The sequence below is a fragment of the Suncus etruscus genome, chromosome 8, assembly GCF_024139225.1.
Source record: "Suncus etruscus isolate mSunEtr1 chromosome 8, mSunEtr1.pri.cur, whole genome shotgun sequence".
Lineage (NCBI taxonomy): Eukaryota > Metazoa > Chordata > Mammalia > Eulipotyphla > Soricidae > Suncus > Suncus etruscus.
Window position 1 is genome coordinate 35,897,183 of NC_064855.1, and position 11,702 is coordinate 35,908,884.

Genomic DNA, 11,702 nt, shown 5'->3' on the forward strand with positions numbered 1-11,702 from the left:
CCAGGTGTGGCTCACACCCCACCAAAAATCCAACCCCATTAAAAAATGGAAGAACAATGTTTCTCAAAGAAATAAATATGGCCAAAGGGCATTTGAAAAAATGCTCTATATAACTAATTATTGAGGAAATGCAAATCAAAACAATGAGATTTACACCAATGAGACAGACATTTATTGCAACAATAACCAATGTTGGCATGGATGTGGAGAAAATGGGACCTCATTCACTGATGGTGAAACTACTGACTGGTCCAGACTTTTGGGAAATAATATAGACTTTATTTTAAAAAATAAACTAGGAATTGGAAACTGCCCCAGCTCCATAGACTCAATATATTCTCAGAAGAGATGCAAACCAAGCAGTGAAAAGTAATGGGTACACTGGTCATGCAACTGAAAGCTGGCAATCTCAGGAGAGGTGGGCCAAGTCTTCACCCTGTCGAAGTCATGCTTGCTGCACCCATCACCCACAATTGCCACTTTGCCAATGGTCCTTCAAGAGTCATCTACAGCTCTCTACAGAGAGATCAATCTGATCAATACTCCAATTATTCTGATATTTGGGCTGATATCACCAGGGCTTCTTGTAGTGAGTGTGGGCATCCTCTCGCTGTCTCATACTTCTGTAATTCAATTTTTAATACTGTCATCCCATAGGAGCACACCAATTTAGATGCCAATATATACTTGAGGCCACCTAATAATCAGAAACGAGTAATGACGGTCAACTTAAAAAAAATGGAGGGGCAGAGCAATAGTAGAGCAGGTAGAGCATTTGCTTTGTATGCTGCCAGCCCAGGTTTAATCCCTAGCATCTCTGAGCCTGTCATGAGTAATTTCTGAGCACAGAGCTGGAGTGACCCCTAAGCAATGCCAAGTACCCCTCTCCCCCAGAAAATAAAGAAATAAAGAACTAGGAATTGAGCTTCCAGTGAACCCAGCAATACTGCTCCTGGGAATATACCCTCGGGTCCCAAAAACACAATTTAGAAAAGATATCTGCACATCAGTGTTCATTGAAGCACTATTCACAATAGTCAGAATCTGGAAACAACCCAAGTGCACATGAACAGATGAATGGATAAAGAAATGATACATCAACACAGTGGAATACTACACAGCTGTTAGGGGAAAAAAATGAAGTCATGAAATTTGCTTATATATGGATGTACATGTAGAGTATTATGCTAAGTGAAATGAGTTATAAGGAGAGGTAAATAGAATATTTCACACATTTGTGGGGTATAATAAATTTTTATATAAAATTATTATACTTGAGGATGGAGCAGTGGGGCAGGGCATAAGGCATAGGGCCTTGCAGGCGCCTAGCCTAGGATGGACCACAGTTTGATCCCCCGGTCCCATATGGTCCCCAAGCCAGGGGCAATTTTTGTATGTATAGCCAGGAGTAATCCTTGAGCGTCACTAGGTGTGGCTCAAAAACCAAAAAATAAATGAATTATTATACTTGGGGCTAGAGCAATGGCACAGTGGTAGGGTGTTTGCCTTGCCCACTGTTGACCCAGGACAGACCGTGCTTTGATTCCCCCAGTGTCCCATATGGTTCCCCAAGCCAAGAGCGATTTCTGAGCGCATATCCAGGAGGTTACTCCTGAGTGTCACAGGTATGGCTCAAAAAAATCAAAAAAATTATTCATACATATTATGAGTATAATACCCAGAGACAATAGAAACAGGCCAAGAGTATTTTTCCATAGTATAAAGCTTAACACAGTGAGGGAAAGAGGAGTCTTATTAGGACAGAGAAGGGACCACTATTGTAATAGTAGGAAGTGATGACTCTTTGCTGTGAGCCAAATTTTGTTTGCAGTCTACAGCACCTGCAAACAAATCCTTCGTGGAGTTCGGGAAAAATTCCACGGGAAAAGGTGGGCACGCGGAATGGCTAATGACGGAAAATATATTGTAGAAATGAATGAAACCACACAGATAGTATGGGGACTCACGTTTACAAGGAACGAGAAACAATTTTATTTTTTAAGCTGGCAGCTTTTAAAAGGTAGAGGCAGGGAAAAGCGGGTGCAAATTCTAGACATCAAAGAAACTGGGAGAGAAAGGAGGACTCTGGCTTAGATTAGCATATTAAAGAGCTGAATACTGAAGGTGAAAAAGGCAGCTTGTTTTGGGTTCGCTTAGCTTTGGGTAAAACAGAAAGAAAAGGTAATTATCAGGTGGAATGTGAGGAATGTATCAGAGTTTCGGGGGGGAAAAGTGAAAATTACTTTGTTTTGAGCTAAGTAATGGAAAAATCTGTTTCTTGGCGCCAAGGTAGCAAAAATTACAGGGAGCTGTTGAATGGGAGACTTTTGGCTGGATTGATTGCTGTCCTTTGTTGTAGGAAGAAATTACTAAGGCCTGATTTCTAATATTGGTTAAAAATAAAGAGAGAGATAGTTATAGCCACTATTTAGAATTATTGTCAAACCCTCCGCGCAAAGGGTTAAGTGATTTTGACTGCTCTAAGCAGGCCTTTTTGGCAAATAATTCCTTTTCAGGAGAGCACTACATTTTGGTGTGTGCTCTTCCTGAGTGGGGTGTGGCATTTCACCCTTTTTTTTGTGTGTTTGTGTGTGTGGGCCCCTGGTGGCAATTTTAGGCTTTTATGGCTGTGAGCTCAGAATAGCCTTTTGCACACTAGCCAATTCTTGCATTACATAATTAAAGATGAGGCTGGATGGCGGTGGATGGCGATGGATTTCTTTTTGCCATCCCAGGCCACGTGGCTTAGCAACCCCATGAACCGGCAAGTTCCAGGCCCAGGTGAAACGCGAAATCACTCACTCACAGGCAGGCTTCAGGAAGAATCATTTTTATTTAGGCCCTAGCCACCACATGTGTGTGGCCTATCTCATAACCTTTCAAGCATACAGCCATTCTAGGCTTGCCCTGCGTCTTATCCTCTTTCAGCCATCTTCCTCAGAGAGCCCAGCAGGGCCAAAAGGCAAAAGACCCTTAATCCCTTGGCTTCCGGGTTTATCTACCTATTCCAAGACCCCTCCCAGGAATGGGCCGGGCTTTGCAGGTAAGGTCACACCTATTATCCGGTTCCCAAGACCCCTCCCAGAAATGGGTGGGTCTCAGATAGGTACCCTACATTTCCTTCTTTTTTGAAATATAAAAAGAGCCTTTTGTAATTTTGACTCCACCTTTAGCCAAAGGTGGGTTAATATTTTCATGCAGCAACGTAATAAAGTGAAAATTAATATACCAGCCCTTTTCAAAAACATATTTTTGCAAAATATACTTTACACCTGTAACCTAAAATTCTATTAATGCTTTTTTACCAAGCATTATTCCGGAACTTTCATGTTCCTATACTTTTAAACTATATTGGGGGAACTTTATTGTTCCTATACCTTTCCTATACACAAGTACTTCAGCATACATGCATAACATACATTTTAAAAATAGGCTAAGTACATTAAAATACACAGTAAAACATTTTGCAATTGAAAATATTAACTATGAAAGACAACAAAACACATTTAAATTATAAAGAAAATGACTAAGACAAAGATGCAGGTGGTTAGAAATTAGATGTTTAAATGGGCTAATTTGTATTACCTCCCTTTATTTTTATTTTTTAACCACTATCTAACTAAAACTTATCCCATTACCAACTATGAGTAAAATATAAGACTACCCGTTTAGTTCCTATACTAAAAATGATTAATTTGTCCCACGCTGATTTCACCACGTGGCTTCCTTTCAGTTTCAGGCCCCGCAGATGGTTCTGTAGACCATGAGGTCGCAGGTTCCGCTGCCTGTTCGCTTGCTGTTTCACCTTTGTGACCTGGAGGATGGATTCCAGGTTTTTCGCTTTTCCGGGCCAAGCTGAGCCCAGCCCAGCCCAGCCCAGCCCAGCCCAGCCCAGCCCAGCCCAGCCGCCGCTTGGAGCTTTTCGCTGCTTCTTTGATGCTGGATGGGCTTTACCGCTGCCTTTTTTTCCCTCTGGGCGCACTTTGGAAGCAGCTTATGGCCCACATCTTTACAGGGCGCTTTTGGATGTTCAGAGTTTCAAGTGATTTAAACTAAAAGTTCAGTTCGAAATTTCCAAAGTCGAAATCCAAATTCAAGCCAAAGGTCATTCTCAGAAAATCAGTCCATTTTCAATAGTTTTTTTTTTCTCCTGCTTTTCCAATTTAGACTTTTAATAAGTATTTGAAGAGGCCCAGGTTTTTGTTTCTTGTAACAAAGTCTCAGTTCTGGGCCTGGGCTGGAGGTGATGCAAGCTTCCACCTCCCTTCTTTCAGTTGCCCTTCTTCCCCTAGAAGGGGTTATGGCCATCTTTGAACATTGTTGCACGTGGCCCAGGGTTTTGGGCTCAGTGCACCCGAAAAGAGCCAAAATGAAACTGAAAAGCAGAAGTCTCACCATATTCGCTGTTTTTTTGGGTCCAGGATTCAGGTCCCTGTTCGGGCGCCAATTGCTGTGAGCCAAATTTTGTTTGCAGTCTACAGCACCTGCAAACAAATCCTTCGTGGAGTTCGGGAAAAATTCCACGGGAAAGGTGGGCACGCGGAATGGCTAATGACGGAAAATATATTGTAGAAATAAATGAAACCACACAGATAGTATGGGGACTCACGTTTACAAGGAACGAGAAACAATTTTATTTTTTAAGCTGGCAGCTTTTAAAAGGTAGAGGCAGGGAAAAGCGGGTGCAAATTCTAAACATCAAAGAAACTGGGAAAGAAAGGAGGACTCTGGCTTAGATTAGCATATTAAAGAGCTGAATACTGAAGGTGAAAAAGGCAGCTTGTTTTGGGTTCGCTTAGCTTTGGGTAAAACAGAAGGAAAAGGTAATTATCAGGTGGAATGTGAGGAATGTATCAGAGTTTCGGGGGGAAAAGTGAAAATTATTTTGTTTTGAGCTAAGTAATGGAAAAATCTGTTTCTTGGCGCCAAGGTAGCAAAAATTACAGGGAGCTGTTGAATGGGAGACTTTTGGCTGGATTGATTGTTGTCCTTTGTTGTAGGAAGAAATTACTAAGGCCTGATTTCTAATATTGGTTAAAAATAAAGAGAGAGATAGTTATAGCCACTATTTAGAATTATTGTCAAACCCTCCACGCAAAGGGTTAAGTGATTTTGACTGCTCTAAGCAGGCCTTTTTGGCAAATAATTCCTTTTCAGGAGAGCACTACATTTTGGTGTGTGCTCTTCCTGAGTGGGGTGTGGCAACTCTTGGCAAGAACTGGGTGCATTATTTCAGTAACTATTGAAAAACCATAGAGTCTAAAAGAAAAAGCACCATAAAGGGAGGTGGGTGGCAGGCAAAAGAGAAACTGGGTACATTGGTGGAGATAAGTAAACTCTGGTGAATGGATGGGTGCTTGAACATTGTAGGACTAAAACTCAATCATGAAAACTTGGTGACTGTTTATCTCATGGTGACTCAATAAATATAAATCTATTAATAAAAGCATTACCTTAGAGAACCATCCAAACCTAGACAAGGAACTAAATAAGTGTATGAGAGTACCAGAAAACCTGATTATCTAAAAATAAAGGGTCTTCACTGCCCCCTGACACTGAGTAGGATGACCAGTGTCAAAAGTATAGCCTTCAGCACTTCACAAGCAAGTATGTGAATTCTAATGAAATGCTGCAAGTATGTGGCTGACCACTCAACAGTGTTGCTGCACTTGAAGGGAAGAGAAAGTGTAAGAAAGAATTCAAGGCAAAGGGGGGAGGTATGAGATGCATGCTGGGAACAGGGGTGGAAGGAGGTCAACACTGGTGGTGGAAATTGCCCTAATTCACTGTCACTATTTATATACCTTAAATATAACTGTGAAAGACTTGTAATTCACATTGGTCACAATAAAAATTAAATTAAAAAAAAAAACACAAAGAATTCAAGGCAAAGAAAATTAAAGTAACAAGGAAAATACAGCAGATAAGTTATAGTTATTTTGTCACACCTTCAGCAGACTTAGGAATTCTACACCCCAGGAGAGAATCAGATAGCATATTTCCAGTATGCAAAGATGAGCATTGCTTGTTAAAGAATGCTACTGCTTGTCCTCTATGGGATTTGTTCTCCTCATGCTTGAAAGACTCCTCAGGCATAGAGAGAAATAAAAGTCCTCTACAGATAAACAAAAGAAGATCAGACATTGGTCATTCACCCCTGAACCTAGGATCCCATCTATTGGAACCAACATGGTCTTCTGCACCAACGCCAAAAATCGTATTTCTACCAGTGACAGCATTAATGCTGTCCTGGCACTGACTTGCTCCAGAGTGGATTCATATGTCACCCTGACGACTTGGTAACATGAACAACTTGCTTTCAGGGCAGGGTTCCCTGTATTTCCACCTAATGTTAGATGAAACCAGAAGACACTCCATGACACCATGACTTCAACATAGGATCTGTGCAGAAACCAGGATCTCTACCTACAGAAACCTAACTGTGACAACTGATTGGGAAGAGCCTTTACTGGGACCACAATGAAAAACTTTGGAGTTAGACGACTTAGTATGCCAAAGCCTGCAGTTGGTATTATGGCAGGATGTTTCATGGGTAGGGCCTCCCTGTTTTTAGGTCAAAGGTTTTTCCTTTCTATTTTCCTCATCTTTTGTTGTTCCTATGCAAAACAAACAAACAAACAAAAACAAACCTGCAACACACACCCTTTTTTAAATCTTTATTTTATTTCTTATCTTTTAAATAGGGGCTCCCACCTTTTTCATAGAACCTTGGAACACAAATTACTTTGTTTTACCACATATTTCTGCATGTTTCTATAAAACCAAGAAGGGTCAGAGAGAGAGCATGGAGGTAGGGCATTTGCCTTGCATGCAGATGGACGGTGGTTCGAATCCCAGCATCCCATATGGTCCCCTGAGCTTGCCAGGAGAAATTTCTGAGTGTAGAACTAGGAGTAACCCCTGAGTGCTGCGGGGTGTGACCGACCCCCCCCAAAAAAAGAAGGAATAAAGAAAAGCTGGGATCCAGGGACCAAGTGGTCTCAGGTGCATTGTAGGGAAAAAATAAGAACCGAACTAAATATCCAAGCCAACATTAACAATAGAATCAAGAGACCTAAACTTTAACAATCTAAACTTAAATGAGCCTGTTATACTGGCGGGCCAGGGGGCAAAGGGTGGTGGTATAGGATGCACTGTGGGAACATTGATGGAGGGAGATTGACACTAGTGGTAGGAATGGCCCTGTCTCACTGTATATCTGAAATTCAACTATGAGAGTCTCTAGGTTACAATTGTTTCAATAAAATAAAATTAAAGGGAAAAAAAGGATTATACATTAAGATTTAAAGAGGAAAATGTCAAATATTTTATATTCATATCAATAATTATATGAGAAGTGAAGTTAATTTTCTGAGCATATAGTTCAGCAGAGAAACAGTTATGTCTTACATGTGGGATACCCTGGGTTCTATGACCAGTTTCACAAAAAAAAAAAAAAAAGTTTTATATTGACTAAGAACCATGGTTTTGTTTTATTTCCTTTTTCTTTGTTTTATTTGGGGACTACAACCAGCAGTGCTCAGAACTTATGTCTGGCTCTTCACTCAGGGATTATTCCTGGTGGGCTTGGGGATTTGATATATCAAACCTAGGTAAGCCATTTAACCCAGGTACAATGCAAGCACTGAACTATTTCTCTCATCCCCAATGGTTTTGATCTTACCTGACATTTATAGACATTTATATATCCTGACATTTTTTGCTATAATGATCTCATTGTAACAGAGAGGAACAAAATAAAAATCAAAGTATGTAGACATATCCAAAACATTAAATTGAAGCATTTTATTTTTCAGTAATAACGACATAGAGGACAATTATGTTTTTGATAATGTACCAGAAAGGACAATTTTGTTAAGTTGGCCAAAATTGATTATTTGAAAGACTATATTGTACTGAATTATTCCCAGAAACACCATCAGTACACTAGAATGTGAAGTGTACTAAGAAAAGATTTGACCATTGTTATGTTTTTATTTTGTTTGGTTTTGTTTTTTGTTTTGTTTTGTTTTGTTTTTTGTTTTTTTTTTGGTTTTTGGGCCACACCTGGCAGTGCTGAGGGGTTACTCCTGGCTGTCTGCTCAGAAATAGCTCCTGGCAGGCAGGGGGGACCATATGGGACACCGGGATTCGTACCAACCACCTTAGGTCCTGGATCGGCTGCTTGGAAGGCAAACACCGCTGTGCTATCTCTCCAGGCCCTTTTATTTAATTATTATTTTTAATATTGTCTAAGAACTGCTCTCATTGAAAGTGAAGCTTCTGAGCTGGGGATGTTGCTAAGTAGTAGAAAGCATGTCTCACATGGTATGTCCTGGTATTAGAACAAAAAGATATGAAGTTCAAAAATAATAATAATAATAATAAGGGGCTGGAGGTATAGTCTTTTCTGCATACAGCCTACCTGGGTTCAATCTCTAGAAGCAAGTAAGGTCCTCTGGGGAGCCCCTCCAATAGCAATCCCTGAGCACAGAGCCGGGGTAATCCCTGAGCATTGCTGGTATGACCTAAAAACAAAACTAATAAAGACAAGGGTGGGAGAGGGCAATGTAGTGGAAGCTATGATATTGGAATATTTATATGCATGTAGTTCCATCATTAATAGCATTGTAAATTCTGGTGCCTACAATAAAAAGATTTTTAAATAATAAAGCATTGTAGGAGTTTTAAGTGGAAGAAATTTAAATTGTAATGCTAAAGAAATGGTTCTTTTTTAAAAGATTGTTGGACTTTAGAGTTTTAAATTACCAGTAATATTTTCTACTATTCAGTCCTGTCTGAAAATCATTACACTATTTCTCATAGCAACCATTCCATATTGGGAGACACTATAATCATTTTTAAAAGTCTTTCCTTTTATTGAGCCAAAATATGTCCCATATGTAATGAAGGAAGTCGATCCAAATCTAATCCTCTTCAAGTGTCTGAAGGAAGTTATTTTGTGAGTTAGACTTTCTCCCTACTTGGATTCAGCTTACCCAGCTTTGTCTCATTTTTCACCAGTGAGGTTAATGAGCACCTCCTACTGACCTAATGACTTCCTGTTATTTCCATTGCTCTTTGTTCTCTGCTCTTTAAATTGCTCTCTAACTTCTCACAATTAAATCTATAAAATTTAAACCTTTAACTAAGCACACATTTAAAAAAATGTTTATAAGTAATGATTTCTGTATAAATTTCTTTTATTTCAAGGTCTTTAATCCATTTGGATATGACCTTGTACAGATGGAGGACTGAGTTCGCTCTTTTGCAAGTGGCTGACCAGTTGTCCCAACACCACTTGTTGAAGAGGCTTTCCTTGCTACGTTTTGCATTTCTTGCCCCTTTATCAAAGATTAGTTGATTGTATGTCTGGGAAAAATTCTCTGAATACGCAAATCTATTCTACTGATCTGAGGGTCTGTTTTTATTCTATTACCATGCTGCTTCAATGACTATTTTAATAAAATTGGGGAAAGTGATGCCTCCCATATTCCTTTACCCAAGGATTCCTCTAATTATTAATGGGTGCTTATTGTTTCTAATGAATTTCAGGAGTGCTTGATCCACTTTGAAGAATGTCTTGGGTATCATTAGAGGAATTGCATTGAATCTGTACAATGCTTTGGGGAGTATTGTCATTTTAATTATATTAATCCTCCCAATCCATGAGCAGGGTATGTGTCTCCATTTTCTTGTGTCCTCTTTTATTTCTTTCCCCTTTTTTTGGGGGGGGTCCATACCCGGCAGCGCTCAGGGTTTACTCCTGGCTCTATGTTCAGAAACCACTCCTGGCAGGCTCAGGGGACCATATGGGATGCTGGGATTTGAACCACCAACCTTCTGCATACAAGGCAAGTGCCTTACCTCCATGCTATCTCTCCAGCTCCCCTCTTTTATTTCTTGAAGAAGGATTTTGTAGTTATCTTTGTATAGGTCCTTCACCTCTTTAGTTAAGTTGACTCCAAGATATCTGAGTTCGTGTGATACCAGTGTGAATGGGATTATTTTTTTAATATCCATTTCTTCTCCACAATTATTGATGTATAAGAAGGCCATTGATTTTTGCGTGTAAATTTTGTAGCCTGCCACTTTGCTAAATGAATTTATTGTTTCTGGAAGCTTTTTGGTAGAGTCTTTAGGGTTTTCTATATATAGTTTGTCATCTGCAAACAGTGAGAGCTTGACTTCTTCCTTTCCTATCTGGATGCCCTTGATATCTTTTTCTTACCTAATTGCTATGGCAAGAACTTCCAACACTATGTTGAATATGAATAGGAGGGTAAGAGAGGGCAGCCTTGTCTTGTACCAGATTTTTGAGGAAAGGTAAGAAATTTCTTTTAAATAAGAATTACATGTCTAAAATATTAGCTTCCTAATAAAACAGCCTGCCTAATTCGTGGCAAATAAGCCTTTATTATTCATAATATCATGTCAATGCTTTCTCAACATATTAAACAGATGCATTTTTATTTTTGTTTTCAGATAGTGGCCAGAACTATAGTGCCAGTAGTAAAAGTGAACGACTAAGTGCCAAACTCAGAGCTTTCCCTGGGACCAATGAGCCTTATGAAAGTAGCAGTAACAAAGAAATAGGCAAGTGCTGGTGCTCCCTTCCCAGTTCCCTACAGGCATGGCAGGACTGAAGAAAACTGTGGTTGGGAATTTTAAGAATTTTATTTACATCGAGACAAACTTTAGATGACTTGGAAGAGTACTTCTGAACCCTCTGAGTCCTTCTGTTTTGATTATGAGATCAATTATCTTCTCTTCTATGTTGACCACTAATATGACTCTTCTGCTTTGAAACCTAGATGCCTCCTATGTTGACCCACTTGGCCCTCAAACAGAAAGACCAAAAACTTCAGCCCAAAGAAGATCCGACAAGGATGATTTTGCTGATGAAGAATTGGGAGATGACTTGCTTCCAGAATAATATTTGTTTTCATATGTTACTTATTAGAGAAAAGAAAGTTACTCTTTAAAAATAGTACTCATTAATCATTGGTTAAATATCCAAACTTTGCATAATGTCAAAACATTCAATAACTAATCTTCCCATATGTATTTAAGTGTTATGGTTTTTAGTGAAATAAAAATTGTGAAGCACATTAGACCAATGACTTCCTTACCCATTTGAAAATATTGACAGTAAAAATGAATATTGATGGCAGACACCTTTATCCTTCTTCACATCTTTCTACACACATACATATACATAATGTTCTCTTAATACTGCATCGTGTGCAGATATTGTCTATAATTTATTTAGAAACACATTTAAATGATGAATTATAGCTTGAAAATTCAGTGCTAGGTTGTAGCCCTTATGAATTACTTGGAATTGGAGGATAGGGATGGCCAACTACAGCACATGCCTTGTATGTATAAGGACCTTAATTTGATCCCTGTATGGCCCTTGAATATTGCCGGATGTGATCCTTGTAACTGAGCCTCCCTCTAAGCTCCACTAGAAGGGACCCACAACAGACCAACAGAAAAATTTTTGGAAGATGTATAGAAAGTTCCAGATTTTTTTTGGGGGGGGGGCGGTTGGGTCACACACAGCAGTACTCAGGGGTTACTCCTGGCTCTGCGCTGGAAGATGTATAGAAAGATAGGACTACAGGTATGTTACCTGCCTTGCATATGGTCAATCCAGGTTCAGTCACTGGCATCTCATGATTCCCTTAACACCACCA

At 39.5% G+C, this 11,702-nt stretch overlaps 1 protein-coding gene across 1 annotated transcript in view; it reads left to right on the top strand.

Annotated features, from left to right (window-relative positions):
- The window catches only part of IFT88 (intraflagellar transport 88), a 133,425-nt gene extending 122,361 nt beyond the window's left edge, over positions 1-11,064 (top strand). The window contains exons 25-26 of the mRNA XM_049778222.1: positions 10,486-10,596; positions 10,815-11,064. Coding sequence (XP_049634179.1) covers positions 10,486-10,596; positions 10,815-10,936 — 233 coding nt within the window. The 3' untranslated portion in view covers positions 10,937-11,064. The remainder of the gene's footprint in view (positions 1-10,485; positions 10,597-10,814) is intronic.
- Positions 11,065-11,702: the final 638 nt, after the last annotated feature.